Genomic DNA, 23,328 nt, shown 5'->3' with positions numbered 1-23,328 from the left:
TTAATTATAAATAATTTTTATAATACTTCATAACTAGATATGTACCTAGTTGTCTACTTCAGCTAATAGCTAATTTAGTTACAAAAACTAGTTAGGGTTAAACAGTTAACTACTGATCTTTTAACTATTCACCGATAACAACTACACTTAATTTAGCTATAGTATTAGCTACAAATCAGGATTCATTATTGATGTATCGTAATCATTTGTTATAGATAAATAATCTTGTTTTATATTTTTCAGTGTCTACTAATTACTACCGCAAAGCCCACTTGATTTGGCAGACTGATTGGAAGTTGCAAAGCTAGAAAACTTCAGAGAACCCAAAGAGTATGACAAGCTGCAGAGGACCTGATGGAAAATTTTACGATTCACTTGATGGCAGAAAATTCTTCATAACGAAACAATTTGCTTTTTTGAGGACCAGGCGATCTATCTTCTGAAGTCCATTCCATCCTTAATCAGCAGTGAGTGACTTCGTTCTTGTAGGATGATTGGAAGAATCCCAATCTCGCTCTTCTTTTCGGTCTAAGCAGGGAAGAGGTCCATGGTCTTTGATGTTCTTCAGGTTCTCTATCTCCTTGGAGTTCTTCTCTTTGGCTTCTTTCTCAAGTACAGGTAACTCATGCCACAAAGATTGTTACAATCAGTGAAAAACCTACCAGTAGATTCTACGATGTACTCAACAGCAGAAGATTTCTCTCTGTACAGAGAACAATTTGCCCTCCAGAGTACTTGGCAAGCCATCTTCAGAAGTTCGATTCAGTCCTTCAGGAGTAGTGAGTCACTTTTGAACTTGCATGGTGATCAAAAAGGATTCAAATCCAGTATTTCTGAGTTCAATTCATCTCGAAAAGAATCCACGGTCTTTGATATTCTTCAAGTTCTCAACTTCCTTTGAACTCTTCACTTTTCCGTCAGTTTTCCCCTTTTTCAGGATTTTCTTCTCTTCAGATCGATTCTTTCTCCTAAAGTTGCTTTTGCCCAATCAGTTGTCATGTCCTATCAGGACCGTCCCTCTTAAGCCATTCAAGGGTTAATGGAAATACGGTTCAAGACCCAACATTGACTTTAGTCTTGGTTCAATGCTTCATTTTCAGGAGCCAAAGGAAATTAAACCAAGTTAGATATAGGAGAGAGGTATTTTTATTAATTTGAAGGATAACTTGGTTTTGATATTATACTGCTGTTATGGGGGTTGTGTTCATAAGAAAGCGATAGTTACAAAAAAATAATATAAGTACTGTCTTATATTGATTTCATATTCTAAAGATTTAGTCTTAAGTGACACAGTGACTTAGGCGTACTTATATTTTTTTATTGATTAATGGACAGTTTCGACTTTCATTTCCATATTTACTTTTTCACAACATTAACGTTTCTGGGAAGAATTTTCCATCTTTAGGACTCTAACAGTAATAATAAATTAACAAGAATTACACTTAGACATAATTGCACTATAACCATTTCATTTAAGGTGAACATATCTATTTACTAACAATTTAAAAACTTTCCTCTTCTAAGTTATATAATAAGCAGATTTGTGCATTCTTGTAATTTTAAAAATCATATCAAGAGTAAGATTATTAACCACAACTAGTTGAAAATGGAAGTTGAACTTGATTATTAATTAATAGAAATATATAACTTCCTAAAATTATTTTTAATAATTTTTTTTACTATCTTAATATGTACATTAGGAAAAATATTGGTTTTTCCCTTGTTGTGTGCAGTTCCTGGATAAAATCATAAGATTTGGAATTTATGAATTATCACTGTGATCACCCAATAGAAAGCTGATTTAAAAAAAATCATTTAAAACTAATATATTAGAATTCTTTTAAACCATCATTGACTCACTGTTGTATTTAAAAAAATAAAATAAAATTAGCCAGTTTTATTTTAATTTTTTCATTTCAGTTCCGAGTTTTGTAAGTTGAGCTATAATTTTGTTCATGAACAACCCTAACACAAAAACCTCTCAGTTGCAACTTTGCTTCGATGAAATGATTTGAATTCCCCAACACGATGGTTAGCTGAGTATTTCAATCCCTTGAATTCCGATACTTCTTATAGAATGTGACAATTAATCGAGTAAGAGTAACTTCAGGAGAAAGAATCGATTTGAAGAGAAGAAAATCCTGTAAAAGGAGAAAAGTGACAGAAATGTGAAGATGAGTGAAAAGAAATGATGAATTGAACACAGAAGTGCTGGATTCAAATCCTTTCGATCACCATGCGAATTTGAGGACTACTCACTGCTCCTAAAGGACTGAACCGAACTTCAGAAGATAGCATACCAAGTACTCTGGAGAGTAAATCGTTCTGTCTACTGAGAGGAATCTTCTGCTGTTGAGTGCATCATAGAATCCCCTCACAGGTTCTTCACTGATTGGTCTATCCTTTGTGGTACCCTTTGTGGTTCCCTTTACTTGAGATAGAAGCCAAGGAGATTGAGAACATGAAGAACATCGATGACCATGGATCTCTTCCCGGCAAGAACCTTGTAGCAGAGTGAGATTTGGATCCTTTTGACCATCCTATGAGAACAAGGGTGCTTGCTGCACAAGGGATGAGTTGGACTTCAGAGGATGGCTTGTACGGTCCTCAAGAGTGCAGATCGTTTCGTCCACCTAGAAGAGTTTGCTAGAATCGTTGAATCTCCTACCAGGTCCTCTACTGATAGTCACGTCATTTAAGGTACAGCTGGGCATGAAGATAATCTCATATTAAGTAATCAACAACAAAAAAAACAACAGATGCAGTATTAATCAAGTAAGTTGTTTACAATATCCTGATTTATTTATTAAGTAGGTTTCATTTTTTTTTAAGCTTTTCTATATATTGCTGTAAAATACTGATGGAAACATTTACTTAGTACTACATCCTAAATGAAGTTTCTTCATATTATTGATCTAGATTCTTGATGTAAAACTTTTTGAAAACATACTCAACAATAGATTATTGTTTAAATTAATAGATTATATATAAGATAATAATAAATTATGTAAAACACTTTATTAAATATGTAAACATTTAATATACCTAGGTAGGGGTTTATTCTATTTATTTTACTTATTATTCCCAGATCCCCTTAATAATTGTAGAACGTTTGAAGGGATATATGGGGCTTCTTAATTTTTTTATGTATCTTAATCTTTTTTTCTTCTTAGAAAAATGATTGTTTTTTTGAATATCGGTTATTTTAAAATTATAACTCAAATTTGGTTTGGACTTGAGAACAACAGAAGTATATCTAATGTTATAATTTTGAAAATCAACTATTTTGTTATTTTAAGAAATAATATCACTCATTTTCTAACCATTAAATATCCAGCTGCTAGTATGATTCAAATAATTTTGTTAACAATTTACTAAACATTAGGACTAGTTTAATACACATACATTGTCCACAGCCATTTTCAAGACATGGCACCATCCTCAGGATATTGATGGAATGCTACGCTGAGTTGCCCTTAAAAATATATACCTCTCTACTATATACAACTCAGTCTGGGCCCTGTTTCATAATAAAGTACAAACTAATACTATTAGTCTTGTAGTTTTATCTTAATTCAATTGCACAGACTTGTACAATAGTAACTTGTACTTAAGTATTTTTTAATTCCTGTAAAACCACTAATAGTCATCCCTATCATGAAAAAAATAAATATTAGTATTATTATCGCACTAGTTTCTACACTTGTACTATGAACTAATACTATTTATTAGCTTTCATTATGAAACAGGGCCCTGGTATCCTTTTGCATCTGAGATTGAGCCCATGTCTTCAAAATAGCTGTGGTTAATAAATTGAAGTATGTCGTGTTTAATCATTGTAAGTTTTCTAAGGTTTCTTTTGTCCTTTAGTTTCAGATATTTTTATGATCAAATAATTTAAAGAAATATTTCTTCGGAGAATATTATTTAATTAATTTTTAAAAAATAAATATTGATATTATATTCCTCTTTAAAGTCCATTAATTATTATTTGTGTGCTTTGGAGCATACTAAAGGGACAACTAAAATTAAAAATTAAGTATTAATTTCAATGCTAATAATAATTACAGATAAATATTTTGAGTTAAACTCTTTTGGACCATAATGTGATTACATGCTTTTTCATAACTTTGAGATTTAATTAACGAAATAATGAAGACTCCGAAACACCTGAATATCTATTTAAGTTAAGAAAAACATCAAACTATTAAAATTTTCGATTCGGATACTAATTCTTCTCAACATTGAACATACCCTTTCAATGCCATTATTGTTATCTTTTCTTTGGCTATAGAATGCTACGAGATCTGATCTGATCTATTGTGTTGTAAATCCTTCAAGAAAAGTCTATCATTTCTTGAGGATTGTAGCCTGATTGTGGATTAGGCCAATTGGGGAAACCACATTTAAAAAAACGCACACCAAGCACTTTACCAAAATAAAAATAGTAAAATCTTTAATCACACTGATTAGTCCATGTATAGAGAAAAGAAATGGGTGTGACCTAAAAAAACCAAAACCCGTATTTATTACGTTAAAGAATAGTTGCATTATTAATTATTTTAAAATTAATTTTAATCACATAAAATGTGGATTTAGTATTTTTTACTTATCTTTTTTTTTGTTATTAGAGTAAAACATAGTTTAAATATTACAAGTCACTGAAACCTCTGTGAGTCCTCCAATTAAATGATTATAATGAGTAAGGTTTTGGTAATAGACCAATTCTTCTTCATTTTATGATAGTTGAAATAAAGCTTTCAAGGTGTGTTGAAGTGCCTAAAGACATCAAATTATTTTTTGTTTTTAACAACTTTCAAAGTTGTTCCAACTAGAGGGGACAGTAGGTACTGAAAGGTTAACTTGATATTATCAATTTACTTTTATTCATAATATATTGTAATTTCAATGCAATTGAATATCCTGAAGTCTTATTTTAAACCAAGTTTAAAATAACTAACAAGTGTTTCCATTGTTTTACTATATCAGTTACATTTGTCCTCACTATAACATAAATGATATATTTATTACTTATTTATATCTAAAGAAAAATAAGTTCTTTATTATCTTTATTTAAAAAGAAAAAAAAAACAAAAAAAATAAAACTGTCCATTATCCAGTCTACCGAAACATTATTACAATAGAAATAGTTTTGCTTCTACTTCTAGCAGAAAGGTTAACCTAATAATAAAGAGTAATGCTACAAGCCCTTATGTGTACTATTACATATAAATTATAGATAATTTTAGTTTATCATAAAAATTATAATAATTTTTATTCGTTCTAGCACGAATCTCTTAAGAACAGTAATACAGACAATGAAAATTGGGCTTTAGTGCCTTAGAGTAGAAAGCAAAATATAAAAAAAATCAATGAATAAAAAAAAACTATAAAAAATGAAACAATATTATAAATCAAAACATCTACTTATCATAGCAATAAATTAAAAATTATAATAATAAAAAATCAAAATATTTTAAATTACATTTTTACAAATTTGACAAAGAAATGAATAATAAGAACATATATTTTGAGAGCAGCAAAAGATGAACTAATGAAGTTCAAATGAATGTGTAAAAAAAAAAATAAAATATTTAATCAATTTATGAATTTTGGTTGACATTTAATTAAGCTACATTAATTTAAATTTTGGGTTTGGAAGGTTAGAACGTGAAGGAATAGGTGGGATCTGAAGGTGGGAAGAGTACTAGAGTGACGAATGAATGATTGTTTTGTTTACATCTGGAAAATTTTGAATACTTGTAAAATAAATGTTGGGTTCTTTTAAGAAAGGCCTTTAACCTTTTCAATATTTTATTTATTCTGTAAAATGGTATAAATGGCTGTATTATCAGCATAGGTTGATTGATTTAAAGATGGGCATGAGGAAAGGTATGAGCTATATTTGTTAAATAGTATAGGGAAAAGGTAGGATACTACATCAGGTAGTACTAAGTCCTGGGCTTAGAGTAGAGGAACGAAGAAAATGTTTAAATATTTAGGTCAAGGGAAACCACATCATGTAACATAGAAGCAATAAAAAGAATGAAAATAAATAATAAATTATAATGAAAATTATTACCATCTCTGTATAGGTAGAGCAGCTGGAAGAGTATTAAGTTTACTCCAAAGGAGTTTCCTGGGTAAAAGGGAGGTGATGAGAAAAATTAAACTGGTGATCTATTGATTGAAGTTCCTCCTTATTCTTCCGAATACTGCACCCTCACCTGGAAACACAAGAGTCGGAATCAATTCATGGAGATGCGTCATCTTCTTAAGGTGAAAGGAAGGACGATGGAACAGCAACATAGGACTAGCCTCAGAGTTAAACTGGATTTGTTTAAAGGAGAACATACCCAGGAAGACAGCTATTTAGTTACATCACTATTTTGTACTTCTCTCTTCTTATGGAAGAAGGGCGTGTTCTTTCAATAGTGTACATGATCTCATGTTTCTGGGAGGTATTAAGTGATCCCTGCACGGTCAGTCCAAATGACAGTCATCATTCAAAAGCCAGACTGACGTAACTGATATCGCGAAGTCCCCTAAACTATCAATGCAATTCACACTTATTTTTAAATGAAACATCGAACAACAAAGCTCTTGTATAATGTTTCTTCCAAATCTTGATAAACGCCGTTTCGCCTATATTTTGGTATTAACCTGCACGAATAAAGTGAAAATCATGATATAAATGAAGCTATTGCAGCTTCCCATTTACTACAAATTTAGAATGATCATATCAAAACTTTCTAGGCAATCCATTATTATTACCGCCACTCAATTAATCTGAATGCCAATCTTTGGTTTTATTGTCATTAATAGATTTTCATATTATTATTTATTTATTATCAAACTGTACCAGCTGACGTTTACATTATGTCATTTCAGTATTACATCTTTAAACAAATTTCTATTCAATGGCTGGAATTCGTTTAGCTCCTCTATCAGTTATTCAGAAATGAACAATATTCAAATTAGCCCACCTCTTAACATTAAACATATGTTTTATTATAATAATTGAATTAAATCATGCAACGGTCATATAACAGAAATTCAAGTGCTTTATCCATGTGAAATACAATAAACAGAGTGAGAGACAGTTAACACCAAATTTCGATGGGATAGAAGAAGAGGCGAGGGACACAGCGATCATAGATGATAGATAACATTGCAGGACTCAGAAAAAATCTGTTTGTATCCGGAGTTGCAGTAATTATTTTATGTTTAAGTACATATTATTTATTTGGTATTAACATGATGGAAAGAGATAAAAGAAGAGGGGGAAGGAGGTGCGTGAATGTTGAAGGTGATAACGAATATCTTTGCTCCAAGAGTTCAGTCAGTAAATAATTTGCTTTTTCTACATTAACTTATAGTACTTACATATTTAATGTAATAATGTTATTACATTGTATTACTTTTTTTTTAATAAGGCACTTTGTGATTTTTTGAAAATTATGCTCGGTTTTAAAAATTGAATTCTTATTCTCATGAGACTTCAAGGTATATGGGATTAGTTTAATCTTCACGCCTTCCTGAGCATGAAGTTCAGATTAGTCGCTTTGGGTTTAATTCTGTCCTATTATCGAGACAATATTGAAATCCAATCTTTAAAAATTAGACATCGATGGAGTACTGAGAAAGTAGAGAGAATGCGCCAGGGCTTTGTTCATATCGTTCGTCACACTTTATTCTTGCAGGTAAATGCCAAAATAATATCCTACAAGCTTTCTGTTTATAATGACGATTCATTATTCATTATCGTTACGGTTCATTTTCGATAAAGAGACATTGTACAAGAATCTGTCAGGTAAGATTAGGTAAACGTTAATCAGACAGGTTGTGTAGGGTTTTGTGACTGAAGTCGATCAGTCAGTCAAAGGACTGGGATTCGGACTGACCTTGTAGATTCTCTTAAAGGAATACAAAACTCCAATCCTTCAATCCTTCTTCTTTATTTACTGACACAACAGGCGCATGAAGCTGCCCTTGGCCTGCTCAACGGCCGCCAATCATCTTTCTCTGTCTCCTATAAGGGTAACTAGGATCTTCAGTTGTTGCAGATCCCGCCTCACAGCATCCCTCTATCGGCCCTTCGGCCTACCACGTTGCCGCACACCATCCCGAACGTAACTGTACAGTTTATGAGCCACTCTTTCCTAGCTCATCCTCATTAAATGGCCAAGCCATTTAAGCCTCTGTATCCCTATGTACGAGGAGATGCTACATTCTTTATAGAGCACAAAAAGTTCACCATTTTTTCTCCTTCGCTAATTACCATTCTCGCATACGGACCCTAAGATTCTCCTCAGAATTACTCTTTCAAACCTGTCTAGCAGGTTAATGCTTTTATTGCTCAGGGTCCAAGTTTCTTCACCGTATGTGACGACTGGCCTTATCAAGTTTGCTTAATTATTTGCTTAATTAATAAATCCTTCAATTCTGGTGCAGATAATGGCATTATGTGAGCATCCTAATTGTCTAGGTTCTTTCTTCCAGCCTTTTAGGCTGTAAATTATATTTTTTAACATCCTTTCATAAATCTTTTAATTAGTTAGAGATTGGATGTAAATATAATAAAATTGAATCCTTTCGTTGCTGTGAATCGTAGCGTTGAGGTCTTATTTCCGATGGTTTGAGCTTGTCAATTCAAAGCTACATTGAGATTACGGATGTGTAAAGATAGTATCTTCTCTCCTTGGACGTCAATTATTTGCTAAACCAACACTAGGTCTTTTGTGGGAGTAAGTAAAAGAGCTAAACTCTTATCTAATAGTGATAACGGGAATTGTTGGAATTACTCTGAAGAGTATACAATATCGTTAAATAACAAGTTAAATAATGATTTTTTTTATATAATAATTTGTAGGGAACTAGATTATGTTTTACGATGAGCTTATTTTTCATCTTTACTTATTTCGTTTTATTTTATTTAGCTTAATTATATTCATTTCATTTATTTATTTTTCTTCTTGTATATATATAGAGATTTTATTTATTTATTTTTATATTTACTTATTTTATTTTATTTATTATTATTTTATGAAAGTATAGAATTATCACTATTGCCCATTGGCCAAATTTGTGGCAGATTGTAGTATTAATAATAAATAAAAGTTAAAAAAATTATCTCGTAAAAGAAATAGGGATTCTTATGTTATATCGCAACAAATAGCAGATCGAATTCTAAGAGTTGGAAGTTCGTAGTTCACCATCGTGCGCCCAACGTTAATAGTACAAGAGCCCCAGAGGAGAAAAAAGGCAGTTATCTCACCCCAATTTTTGATTACTTTAAGTAAAACTATGTATAATTACTAGTCAAAATTGATGAGTCTACCATGTATAGATAGGGGGGAATAAAAAATGCCGGCTGTTTCAAAACAATTTTTCATTCAGAGCTCTATATCTTAAAAAATACCAACTACATTATAAACCCTAAAAGAACATTATTTAATGAGGAGTCAATTTTCTGAAATATTAACCCTAATAGAGTTATTTACGTCCAATAGTTCTCGAGATATAGCCTTTTAAAAAGCAACATTTCATAAAAATGTACTGAAATATCAGTGGTTAGTTAATTTATTTTGAGAAATCTACGTCTCAGGAACAATGTGACGTATAGATGACTATTAACACTCAAATTAAAGCTAGTTTAATTTATTATAAAGTAGTTTATGACATTTACCTTCATAGTGATAGTAGTTTCCATGATATTTGTTAAAATAAATTGATTTATAGTTGTTCGGAGAATAAATTTGATTTATGAAAACTTCAGAAATCATTGGACGTACACATTTCTGTTTGCACTAAAATTAAAGCTAGTTAAATTTACTATAAAATAGTTTATAGTGTTTATCTTTATTGGAGTATTAGTTTTTATGATATTTGACGAAATCAACTCACAAAAAGTTAATTTCTAGTTGTTCGTATAAAATGTTGGATTTTTGAAAAAATATATCTCTAGACCCATAAGACGCAGATATGTCTGTCAAAACTCAAAAGGGGATTTGGTTTACTATAAAGTAGTTTTTGACACTTATCTTCGTAGTTTTTATAATATTCCCATATGAATTTTCTAAATCAAAAATTGACCGAGAATTGAATAGGGCTATCCAAGAGTTGTAATTTGAAAGTTATTCATAGACAGGGGCACTTAGTTTGGCACAATCGCCCAATCCACCTGCGCCAAATCGTAAACCGAAATAACATTTTCTTTTCGTATTCGCCGATGTGCAGTATCAAGTTAAGTTAATATATGTTTTGATATAATAAATGAAAGCTCAACTAAATTACTATTAATTGTGTATTTTATTTTAACTTTATAAGCGACATGTTTAAGCTACATAATATAAATTTTACAATTTTCAGTACCAGCCATTGCTAAATACACAATTGCCTCATGTATTCACATTTAGCAAGTAGGACTGATCTACAAAAAGAAAGAGGATACTATTCGAGAAGTTTTCATCAAGTTTAGTAATATAAATAAGTAAGTACTCATCAATACATACAAGTAAGTTTGTTAAGTTGTGCATTTAAAGGTAACCTTTGGGTAAGGTGTTCCTTAGGCTCATGCGAGGCCTGTACCAAACTCGTAAGGCCTATGATAAAAAAATAAAACACAACTTTTACAAATCATTTTTAATTTAATCTTAGAAAATTTAGAGGTAAACTATACAGATAATTTTTTTTTAAACTTTTTATATGCTTTGATGGCAAAAATTAATGTCTTACAGTTATTAATCATTAAGAGGGATGTAATTTTTATGTTTTTACATACGTTTTTCTATTACTTGTACTCACAATGTTTCATGCATTTCAATGCAATATATATTTCTTGATATTTCAAGCAATATTAAACCATGCTGATTACTGAATATTTCAGTTTTCGCTTTGTATATATCTTTTTTTTACTCTAAATCAAATTTTTGAGATAACAAGAGATAAACACACAGTTCGTTCTTGATTAATTTCGAGAAGATTAATAACAGTTTTAATTTTTCATTTCATCAACAGTCATGTAATTTTTCCGAGACAGCAGAAGTGTTGAATATTTTCCTCATTCTTACAATTTGTTGTATTTATTGTTTAGTACAATTTAGTTGTTCCTTATATTTCCTTGAGGATGCCTAGTTCATATAAAACTACAAAACTAGCAAAGTACAAATGTTCGTCACCTAGGATTTCTTTGAAATCCTATTTATAATCACCTTTGTTAAGAATTCTAATATATAAGGAAATACATTTAATTTAAACTAAAAAAAAAGCAGAGCATTTTGCAGAAAAAATAAAAATAAATATATTTAATATTGCGTAGTTCATCATATGTTAATTTATTACCTACATAAATAAAAATTTAATGTTGATTTATTCCTTATCTAAGATCTATGTTAGGTGTTATCCTACGAAGTTTCTTAGCTATTGAAATCGTGGACGTATCCAATAGAATGACATTCAAAATTGCTAATGCTAATTGGTATAGAACCTAAAATGTACACGTTACTGGCTCTATAAATACTACTCTTAAACATTACGGGCCCTATAAATACGACACTTAAACATTACTGGTCCTATAAATACGACTCTTAAACAATACTTTCCCTATAAATTCGAACCTTAAACATTACTGGCCCTGTAAATACGAATCTTAAAAATTACTGACCCTATACAAACGATCCTTAAACATTAATGACCCTATACAAACGATCCTTAAACATTACTGACCCTATACAAACGATCCTTAAACATTAATGACCCTATAAAAACGATCCTTAAACATTACTGACCCTATACAAACGATCCTTAAACATTACTGACCCTATACAAACGATCCTTAAACATTACTGACCCTATACAAACGATCCTTAAACATTATTGACCCTATACAAACGATCCTTAAACATTACTGACCCTATACAAACTATCCTTAATCATTACTGACCCTATACAAACGATCCTTAAACATTACTGACCCTATACAAACTATCCTTAATCATTACTGACCCTATACAAACGATCCTTAAACATTGCTGACTCTATACAAACGACCCTTAAACATTAATGACCCTATACAAACGAACCTTAAACATTAATGACCCTATACAAACGACCCTTAAACATTAATGACCCTATACATATTGCTATGTATACCTGCCGTTAATCATTATGCCAGGATAATCGAATAATTGAAGGCAATTATCCAAAAATATATTTATATTAATTTATTAAAATCGAGTCCTACAAAACTATTATCATTATTGAATTCCTTTCCAAAGGCTTTTGTGTTAACCAGTTTACCAATTATACATCTATATATTTATAAGGTATTGTTACCGTTGAAAATATATAATATAATAATAGGTGCTATTGGGTAATATAATAGTTTATTTACATTTGAGTGCGATAAAATGAATATATATCTAATATATCTAAATAGCTGCTAGTTTGGGTGATGCATGCCGTGGTGTGTCTTAGCCGTGGGGGTTGTTGTAGCCTTAGGTGTCTTGTGCCTAAGGGATGGCATTCCAAATCTGATTAACCCTTCTTAAGACTTCTTCTTGTCGAAGTCTAACCAGTCCCCCTATCGTTCGTAGGCGTGTCACCTTTTCCGAATCTTATTTCTCATTGGCTATCATTAGACACACCCAAGGAGGATACGTTACAAGGGGCTACAGGTGTTGTGTACAAACTGTATTTAACTTCCCTCCCAAAACCTGCTAATGGGTTTTAACACTTAAACAATTAATATCTATTATATCTGCTGAGAAAGGTCTCTTTGCGTTAACCGCTGTTGATCCCATTCTGACCCTTGTTACCCTTGGGGAAACAGATGTTTCAAAGTGACACAAAGACTTATAATATAGATAAAGGTTAATACATCGATACGTAGCAATACGACACTGAAACATTATTGTTGGCCCTATAAATTCGATTCTTAAACAACATTGACCTCATTGATAGTACCCTTGAACATTACCGGCTCTATAAATAAGAACCTTAAACCCATCATTTAACAATGTGCCACTTATCCTTGGAGTATATTTTGGCAAGCAGCTTTCATATAGCATCATCACATTTAAATCAGTTTTTTTTTTTTAATGTTTGAAGTTTTATTTGGTGTCATTAATTAATGGTCATTACAGATACAGGCAAGCAAGATGCCCGGCAGCGTTGCGATAAATTCTGACTGCATGACCATGACCAGATTCGTATTACGACAGCAAAAGAAGTTCCCCTACGCCACCGGAGAGCTGACGCAGCTATTGACTTCGATCCAAACAGCTGTCAAAAGCATCAGCTCAGCAGTGAGGATGGCAGGGATTGCCCAGCTGTATGTTCAACAATTTTTTTAGATGCCATGATATTAATAGCATAATTAAAATTAATATTTTATTATAAAGTTATGTCTGTGCTTATTTAATTGTATAGGTTATTTCAAGTAAATCACAATAGGGCCTATTCATCTCTCTTTCCTCAGTCCGCTGCTGTACCTCAGGGCAATATGCTTGGTCCTGTGCTCTATACAGTTTTTACACCTGACATCCCAACCCCCCAACCCATCACTCACCATTTATGCCGACGAAACATGTGTAGTGTCAGGGAATAATGACCCTTCGATTGTATCCCAAATCCTTCAATCCCACATCACCAACAATGGTTCCAAAACTGTAGGATTGAAATAAATTTACTCTTCATCGTAAACCCATGACTTACTACCCCACATTTTACTTTAGTTATACCCCACTCATTCATGTAGAACAGATCCGTTACTGAGAACTAACCATGGAAAAACGATTGGCATGGAATTCTCATACAAGACAGGAAACTGCTCGTCGATTCCGACTATTGCTACATTTTCTAGACAAACTGTCTAAACTTCCAATCCATTACAAAAGACTGATCTACATGACTGTAATAAGGCCAATCTGGGCCCTGTTTCATAATGAAAGAGAAGATACTAATAGTATTAGTTCAAAATACAAGTATAGAAACAACGTGGTAATTAGACTAATATTTTTTTTTCATAATAGGGAGGACTACTAGTGATATTACAGGAGTTAAAGAGTACTAAAGTACAAGTTACTATTGTACAAGTCAGTGTTAAATCGACAAGGCTAATAGTATTAGTTTGTACTTTATTATGAAACAGGCCCAGGACGTAGGGAGTTGAACTTTGGGGCTCCACTAAACCATCGAATTCCTCTCGTACCTTGCAGTCCTGAATTCTTAATTCTTCTTACTTTGTCACAAATCGAGTCGTTCATCAGGTCCTCAATGTTCCAGAACCAAATTCCAACCCTTCTATGATAAACTTTCCAACCACCCAAACCCACTTGTTTCTAACCTTGCTTCTCCTTTAATCCCTGATTAACCCCTTAGGCGTCTGAAAAGAAGATGGCCCCGAGATCTTCTCTATTAACGTATTTGGAGTTCTTTCAATGGGTAGATTCTTCACATGATTCTATCATGTTATTTTATATCTAATAGCAAATTTACTAGTTGTATATAATTTTATACCGTTGTAAATAACAATAAATAAATTACTAAAAAAAAAAAAAAAAAAAAAAACAAATTGTATAAGAATCTGTAAACAGCACTTTTTAAATTTCAGAATTAAAAAATATATATATATATTATTATATTTAAGAGCCTATCTCAAAAACGAAAAGTCATACGAAACTGATATATTTTTAAGGCTCCTGGGATGTGAAAGCTATTATATCAATTCAGGTTAGCATTAGGTTATATTTACAACTGAGGTGTAATGAAATAAGAGAGAACTTAATATACATATACTATAATTTAAGTTTACATGATTGAGAATACCAGATGATATCATACATATTCTATTGACTCTAACTTTTAATAAATTTGACATTAAAAAGAACAGCTTACTTTTTCAATCATTGCAGTCTAAGATTAATTAAAATCTTCAGTGATTGAGTTTTATAAAAATACTGGTTCTGGATTTTTACAGGAATGGACTGTATTTGATGGATTTAAATAATGAGATACATGGTGAATCATGCTTAAGTAGAGATAAGCCTATATTCTTGTATGATTCGTACAATTGATAATATATGGTTACAATATGTATTAGTTTGGTGAGTTATAATTTTGATCATTTTTAACATGGATTAATAAATTATATGATCATTTACTTGGTGGTTGATTTCTGATGTTCAGCTTCTGTGGATCTTGAAGAGTAGTTCATGTTCTGTGTTCAGTCCTCTCATCCTCATTCCGTCCCCGAGCTGACTGTTGATTACTCTTCCTGAGTGATAGTTGACTACGAGTAAAATTAAGTTGCCCTAGATAGCCTGTTATCACTCATCAATGTCTTTGTTATCACTCATGTGGTACCTGCTTTCTTGCTCAATGGATACTTACTTATTGTTTCTTTTGTCTCCCACTAGATGGCAGTATTTTGAGCTGCTATTCTATATATTTGAGGGGGATTACTTAAACAGCGTACTACTACTCATCTTATGCGTGTTACTTATTTCTGCCTTCGGGATCTGGCAGTTCCTCCTTTGATAAAGCCTCGCTTCGCTTGAGTCCACGTCTTCCTTCTTTGCTCACCTTCGACTGTATTCTTTCGATGTCTTCCCCAGAATGTTCTTCCTTGTTAAAAATCTCTTTCTCCCCCACTACTTTCTTATCAACCATTCCATTGGCTAATCATATTTTGGGGGCGGAACCTAGGACTCCATCCCTACATATCGGGCGGCTTCACTTCTAGGTTCTTCAGCTTATCATTAAGGCTTATCATAGGCCATGATCCATCTTCTATACTACCTTTTCAGGAATACTCCACAATCTTTATAAGCGTTCTTGACCCAGAATGGCCCCGGCACCCAGCTGCAAGCAGACCCCTTCTACCTGTTATTTTTGAGCCGTCAAATGCCGATAATGAATAGCCAGAATACTTATTTAATAAAATATAACTTTTCCCTCAACCCGGTATTGTCAATAAGTAGCAACTGGTTAGTTATCTTTTGTTAAATTTTTGTTCCATAGGCAGGAACGGATATTCAAAAACGTAGCTTGTTATTATTATTATTAAAATAAATATTTTTCTGTTTTAGTTATGGTATGGCTGGTACGACAAACATACAAGGAGAGGATGTGAGGAAGTTGGACGAGCTTTCGAACGAATTCTTTATTAATATGTTGAGATCATCCTACTCTGTATGCGCTATGGTTAGTGAAGAAAATGAAGATATTATATATGTGAGTAAATATAATAATATGGACGTTATTTACACAACTTGGTCTAACTGATACTGAACAAATTCGAACAAAACACCATATCAATATAACCACCATATCAATATAATCACCATATCAATATAACCACCATATCAATATAACCACCATATCAATATAATCACCATATCAATATAATCACCATATATCAATACAACCAACATATCAATATAATCACCATATCAATACAACCAACATATCAATATAATCACCATATCAATATAACCACCATATCAATATAATCACCATATCAATATAACCACCACATCAATATAATCACAATATCAATATTACACGATATCAATATAACACCATATCAATATAATCACCATATCAATATAACCACCATATCAATATAATCACCATATCAATGTAATCACCATAACAATACAACCACCATATCAATATAACCACCATATCAATATAATTACCTTATCAATATAATCACCATATCAATATAATCACCATATCAATATAATCACCTAGCCCAAACATACACAATCCTCTCTTGAATAGAAAATCAAGATTAAAACCAGATACAACCATTCTCCGTGCGGCAGCATCCTGTACGAAAAATATTACAGTCATTTCAAGGTCCTAAGAATATGCCCCTTGGTTTATAGCAAATATTCAATTGCGTTCAATTCACATAAACTATAAATGGAACCGATTGATGAATTCAGTAACAATGCTTATTTTACTAAGATTCATTCCCAGTTAACAGCAGGTAAAGATGCAGGAGCTTACAATGTAGGAAATCCAAATTCAACTCAAATACTGAAGCCAAACCATTCTGCTACGAACTCGATTTACGAACTGTATTTATTCATTTTTATTGTTGTTATTTATTTTCTTTTATCAATTTTTTTTCAGTATATAAGTCAGTTCGGATCTTTTGGTAGTGAATTTGACTTTGCAATCTCTTCCATTTTTTTCTAACCCACTAAACTCTTGAATTTCAAATTGAAAGTTATATTTTCAATGGAGGTTTCTCATAGAAACTCCAGTTTTAAAATTATTTTATACTGGTGATTTTTCTGATCCTACACTTCCTGATGTAGTAAATCGCCAAAAACCGTGAAAGATAGTAAATTTTATAGTTAATTGCACTGGAGAAGAACTGCAAGAGGTTGCAAAGTCTACTTCAGGGCCATAAGAAATTACATTCACCTGTTTAACTAAGCTCTATAAAGTTTCATTTCGAAATTGTCAAAACGTTCGTAAAAAATTAAACGGAGGTGGCAATCGAGTCTTAAAGATATATGGTTATTAAAAAATATTCCAAAAGTGATTTTAATAATTTTTTTAAGGTTCGTAAGGCAATTTTTATATATAATTTCACTTAATTTTTACAAATTTCTATCTTCAAATACCTCAAAGAACATTTAATATAAAATACTATAAAATATATCATATAAATAACGAAATCTCTTTGAAGGCGTTTATCCTAAATAATTATTCTCTGAAGGAAGGAGTACAACAGAGAGGGTCAGTGGCCAGGAAAAGTGACGCCAAAAAGGCGGGCCCCATGTTGAACTCCAAGGGCGTGATAAAGGAGTCGGTTCCAATCACCGGCTGCCTTTTGTTTCAGTTTAAATTAAAATGGCGAAACACCGCTTTTTTTTTTTTTTATTGTACTTTTCCTATGTTGGAGTGTTGAGTACCCCCCTCCTCTTGATTTATTCTATTATAATCCAAAATAACACTTGTATTGTATAATCTAGCATTTACATATCTAAATGAACCGTGACTAGTTTAGCGGCTAGAATCATTCTCATCTAGCTATTTTTTGTAAAAAAAAAAAACATTTTTCCATTTTGATACATATTTATTTTTCTATTTCACAATATAAAATAATATTTTCTAGGTAGATCCAGAACACGAAGGGCATTACATAGTATGCTTTGATCCTCTTGATGGTTCATCAAATATCGATTGCCTTTCCCCCATTGGTTCGATATTTGCAATATACAGGTATATAATACTACTAATATACACAGAGTGCCTCAGTATACATATTCTATCCTCCTAACATCTACAATTTTTGTAAGTTTTCTTTAACTTTCACTGGGTCATAACAGTGGTATGTGGTCAATGTTTTAAAATGAAATAAAAAAATAATTTTATTCTGGGGCAATATCTCCTAAGAATAAATACATTGTTCACAGATTAAGGTTAATTGTCTGGCAGAGATTTAAAAAGCTTCATTAAACATGTCGAAATTTCATAAAAACCTTACGTTACATTATAATTTATAGTAGTAATCAATAATGTTTGCATTGCTGAAAATGATTTGGAGTTTTGGTTATGTAGTAGGTGAAGTAATAGGTGTTGTTTAAAGGAAAGGATGGATGAGGATTGACGAATGGAGATGGGAAGAGAATTCCAGAAGGAGGTTGCACGTATGACGAAGGGTTTGCTGAAGGAGGCAGGCATATATAAATCGATAGACTAGGATTTGGTGTTTAATGAATGGATGGATGAACGTAGAGTGAGGAGATCAAGAATAGGTAGGTTTTTGTTAGTATTAGCAGCTTGGAATAGGAAAACACAAAGGAGGTATCGCCTTAGGGAGGTTGGATAGAGCCACTTAAACTTGTTATACCAACGGAAGACATGAGAGAGCCTGGGAAACCCCAAGATAAATCTTAAGCAACCGTAGTCGAGGGGGCGAGAGAGGATACTAGAAGCTGACGAGTCTTCTAAGGAATAGAATCACGTAATCTTAGGAATGTTCTAGTACAGTTATGGATTTGCGTGTGATTTGGGAAATATGATGATTCCAGGAGAGGTGTTGGTCGAAGGTGACACCAAGGATTTTTATTGTGGAGTAGAAGTGAATCGATTGGTTGTTAGGGAAAAGTAAGGGATAGTAAGAGAGGGAAAAAAGGAGGCGCTTGGAACTAATAAGAATAGTCTAAGTTTTTCAAATCAGTTTCAGTTCAATGTCAAATCATTGTTTAACGCCAATGCGTTTATTGCTAATGCTATTTATATCTTCTTGTATCTTTTGTATGGCCTCAAGCATCTCAGAAGGCGGAAGGAAGATCGGCAACATATAAGTGTTGTGTGTTGTGAATGGAATCAGGGAGATCATCAACAATCTTTTGTGGCAATTGTTAATTTTCTTACTTTCGCCAGTTTTTCTCAATCGCATCATCTATGGAATTTCTAATATAATAACTTTTTATACAGATTGCGATAGTAACTGTCACCGTGGAAATAGACCTTAAAAATGGGTAATGGACCATTCGATGCATTGACCCTATGTCTTTGTATTAAAGTTGGTTCAAAATAATTGATCTCTTATCGAATAATAGATCCTGAGACATGGATACCATGTAATAGTGTTGAGACTTAACATGGATACCATGTAATAGTGTTGAGACTTAACATGGATACCATGTAATAGGGTTGAGACTTAACATGGATACCATGTAATAGGGTTGAGACTTAACATGGATACCATGTAATAGTGTTGAGACTTAACATGGATACCATGTAATAGTGTTAAGACTTAACATGGATATCAATTGATTTTCTAAAAAATAAATACCAGTCTCAAGAAATTGAATTAAATATATGTATAAAAAAATATATATCTTGAATATAAAATATCTTAGGGCCACCAAATTATGTAAAATAAACAAGGTGTTTCCTCATCCAAACGTTCTTTAAGGAAAGTAATAAATGACTTTAAAAAACAAGCCCTTAGCTGAAATAAAACTAAACACTTTACTTGATTGACCAAAATGATCATATTAATGTACTAAATTAGGCAACCAAACCTAGGTGGAAAGAAGAAAGCACTGAAAATTGGTGTTCCGCAAGGTGGTGCACTTTCACCACTGTCTTATTTAATTTTAATAACGTCAAATATTCTAGAGAACAGGGGAGCTCAGCAAGGCGCTGCGCTATCTCCTAGGTCCGGGTTCAAATCCGGCTGTGGCAAATAATTTCTTATTTTGTTCAATCAGCTATGAGTCAACAATTTTGGAACTCTTGAGGAGCTTCCAGCATTTTTAAAGTGGGAACTTTTAATCGGAGAAAAAAATCTGACGATTGAGAGTGAACCAATTACCTCCTTGCACAACCGTTGTACAAACTAAACCACTGACCGTTCTTGGGTTGTTATAATACTTTTTGTTTTTCATCACTATATTATCATCGTTATTCTCATTCCAGTAATTAATCTCCTATTTTTAAAATAAAATTTTTAGGAAACCCGAAGGTCCTGTCAATGAACAGAGTGTACTACAGACGGGAAGAGAGATAGCAGCTGCAGGTTATGTATTGTATGGAAGCGCCACCGTTTGCGTTATATCCTTAGGAAAAGGTCAGGGTGTACATGGATTTTTGCTGGATCCAGTAAGTGCTCTATTTAAATATTTTATAATTTAACCAAGTTCATATTAAATATTAATTAATAACAAAATCAATAATTATCTGCTTCCCCCAACCCTGTTCAATAATTTTAATAACATTCTTTTTTTATTAATTGACATTTACAACTATATTTACATAAAAATACATTTAGTAAATTTAATGTTAGATTGTAATGGTATGATACAGGCCTGTAGAGAAACTGTCCATTTGTAGCACTCTAATAAAATTCTACATTAGAAGGTCTCAAAGCCATATGTTTTCAGGCGCCTGGGTGGAGGCGCCAGGAATGGAAGAGGAAGCAAGGTGGCTTCGGATGGTTAGGGAGGTTATAATGGAAGGATTGATATCTAGTTCGTGCCGGATGGGCTATATATATGGAACATTATGATCTTTATGGATGATTTGATTCACATCCAAGGATTTTGGATTCTAAGGATTGTAAACGAGAGGAATTTGAAGGTTTAGTGGAGCCACATAGCTCAAATCCGTAAATCCAGATAAGCCTTATAGTAATGTAGATCAGTCTTTTGTAATGTATTGGAAGTTTTGACTGTTAGTCTCGTAAGTGCTGTAATAATTGAAATCTCACTGCGATTTCCTGTCTTGTCAGTCTTGTGTGAGGATTCCTGGTTAGTCGTTTGTCCAGATGTAGTCCAAGGTAGCGGATCTGTTGTACAGGGATAAGAGCAACATTATTAAAGGATACTGTAGGGCAGTCGGTAGACTAAGGTTAAAGGTGATTTGATGGGATTTACTTAAATCCTCCAATTTCGATACCATTCTTAGGAGGTTGTAATATGGGATTTTTGGGGGAATTTTGGACGCAATTAAAGAATTATTATTGATTGCGAGCATCGATAACGTGGATTGCCAAAATTTCACTTAGCACTATAGTTTGAGGTAAAACTATTCCTTGTTTGCTTCAAAACAGAAATTCCTCTATTATTGAGCATGGCAATACTTCACCTTTGGCTAATTAAAATGAAATCCCTAATTATTTTCTCCGTTCGGAAGGAAAACAATACCATTATAATAAGAAAATTTTTGATGACTATAGTTGAGCATGGATGCCAGAGTCCTGACTTCAGAAAATTGTGTTTGACTCTTGGGCAGGGTTGTTCTCAATGGAAGACTTGAACCATTGAAAAATTAATTCCCCTCTATTTTATTTTGTTTTTATAAATAGGAAGCTGGAGAATTCATACTGACAGATCCATACATAGTAATACCGAAGAAAGGAAAAATTTACAGCGTCAACGAAGGCAACACCCACCTCTGGGAGGATCATGTGAGGGAGTATGTCTGCAAGAAAAAAGACCCTAAGGTATAAATATCTTTTCATGGCATTTTTGTGATACGAGCTGTTCAATATTTTTTTTGAACTTATTTAATTTGTACAGTCTGGTAAGCCATACGACAGCAGATATACTGGCTGCATGGTGGCCGATGTACATAGGACCTTGAAGTATGGTGGTATTTTCATGTATCCTGCAAACAGGAATAGCCCCAATGGCAAAGTTAGTATAAAAGCTTATTAATAAATTAAAAGAATAATAATAATAGTGTCTGGTGTAATTTTAGATTATGATTAGATAGGCAGATCTTTTAGTTGCTAATTAAGAAAAAACAATGAAAAAATGCTTTTAAAGGAAAGTTTTTAAATAGACATAAATAATTCTAAGAAAGAGGTTTTCTCTTGTCTCAAGCCATTTTCTGTGGTTTTAGACAAAAAATGGATAATACTTCTCATTGAGGTTAAATAACTTAGAAAGTTTTATAATCACTTTTTTTTTTTTATTGAGCCGTTTCTTGTGAAATGTCAGTTTTCATATTAAAAGTTATTTAGTAAAACAACTTTATGAAATCAAAACATTTTTATTCAAATAATGAAGAAAATGGTTAGGGTTGTGGTAAATCGTTGTTAACTATTTTTCTTTTATCCTTTTTTTATAACTATTTTGTTATTTTTCTTTTTTGGTTTTAATTATTTTAGTTCTTTTTTATAACTATTTTGTTCTTTCTCTCTCCTCGTGATGACTATTTATGTTTTATTTTATAACTATTTTGTTCTTTTTCTCTTCTCGTTCTAACTACTTTTGTTATTTTTTATAACTATTTGTTCCGTTTTTACCGCAACCCTGACCATTTTCATTATTTGAAATTATACGGTCAATTATTTTTATTCAAAATATTTACCCTGATTACCTATAAAAAAAAAAAATAGTTAGAACGAGAAGATTCTTTTCCTCTTCTCGTTCTATTTTTATAACTATTTTGTTCTTTTATTATACTTATTTTGTTTTTTTTCTCTCCTCGTTGTAACTATTTTTGTCTTTTTTTATAACTATTTTGTTCCTTTTCTATTCTCGTTCTATTTTTATCCTTTTTTTATAACTATTTTGTCTTTTTCTCTTTTCGTTCTAACTATTTTTGTCCTTTTTTTTATAATTATTTTCTTCTTTTTTTTCTTCTCGTCCTAACTATTTTTGTTCTTTTTTTTATAACTATTTTGTTTTTTTTTTCTTTTTTCGTTCTATTTTTCTTCTTTTTTAATAATTATTTTGTTCTTTTTTTCTTCTCGTTCTAACTATTTTTGTTCTTTTTTAAAAAACTATTTTGTTCTTTCCCTCTGCTCGTGATGACTATTTATGTTTTATTTTATAACTATTT

The 23,328-nt window shown here is 32.1% G+C and overlaps 2 protein-coding genes across 4 annotated transcripts in view; both read left to right on the top strand.

Annotated features, from left to right (window-relative positions):
- The window catches only part of LOC106692387 (fructose-1,6-bisphosphatase 1), a 31,352-nt gene extending 28,583 nt beyond the window's left edge, over positions 1 to 2,769 (top strand). Inside the window, exon 8 of the mRNA XM_067047027.1 lies at positions 244 to 2,769. The gene's annotated coding sequence lies outside the window, so the exon portion shown is untranslated. The remainder of the gene's footprint in view (positions 1 to 243) is intronic.
- Positions 2,770 to 6,882: 4,113 nt separating this feature from the next.
- LOC106692386 (fructose-1,6-bisphosphatase 1) overlaps positions 6,883 to 23,328 on the top strand; it is a 19,246-nt gene continuing 2,800 nt past the window's right edge. Inside the window, exons 1-8 of one of the 3 annotated variants that reach the window (XM_014438317.3) lie at positions 6,883 to 7,309; positions 10,372 to 10,492; positions 13,146 to 13,333; positions 16,092 to 16,236; positions 18,140 to 18,246; positions 20,493 to 20,640; positions 21,845 to 21,982; positions 22,059 to 22,175. In XM_014438317.3, coding sequence (XP_014293803.1) covers positions 13,161 to 13,333; positions 16,092 to 16,236; positions 18,140 to 18,246; positions 20,493 to 20,640; positions 21,845 to 21,982; positions 22,059 to 22,175 — 828 coding nt within the window. In that variant the 5' untranslated portion in view covers positions 6,883 to 7,309; positions 10,372 to 10,492; positions 13,146 to 13,160. Of the gene's footprint in view, positions 7,346 to 10,371; positions 10,493 to 13,145; positions 13,334 to 16,091; positions 16,237 to 18,139; positions 18,247 to 20,492; positions 20,641 to 21,844; positions 21,983 to 22,058; positions 22,176 to 23,328 lie in introns of all 3 variants that reach the window. The other 2 variants (XM_014438314.3, XM_014438316.3) reach the window with 2 other exon arrangements.

Source organism: Halyomorpha halys, unplaced genomic scaffold (assembly GCF_000696795.3).
Source record: "Halyomorpha halys isolate HHAL.00 unplaced genomic scaffold, Hhal_1.1 Scaffold54.1, whole genome shotgun sequence".
NCBI classification, from domain to species: domain Eukaryota; kingdom Metazoa; phylum Arthropoda; class Insecta; order Hemiptera; family Pentatomidae; genus Halyomorpha; species Halyomorpha halys.
This window is presented reverse-complemented; position numbering and strand designations above follow the sequence as displayed.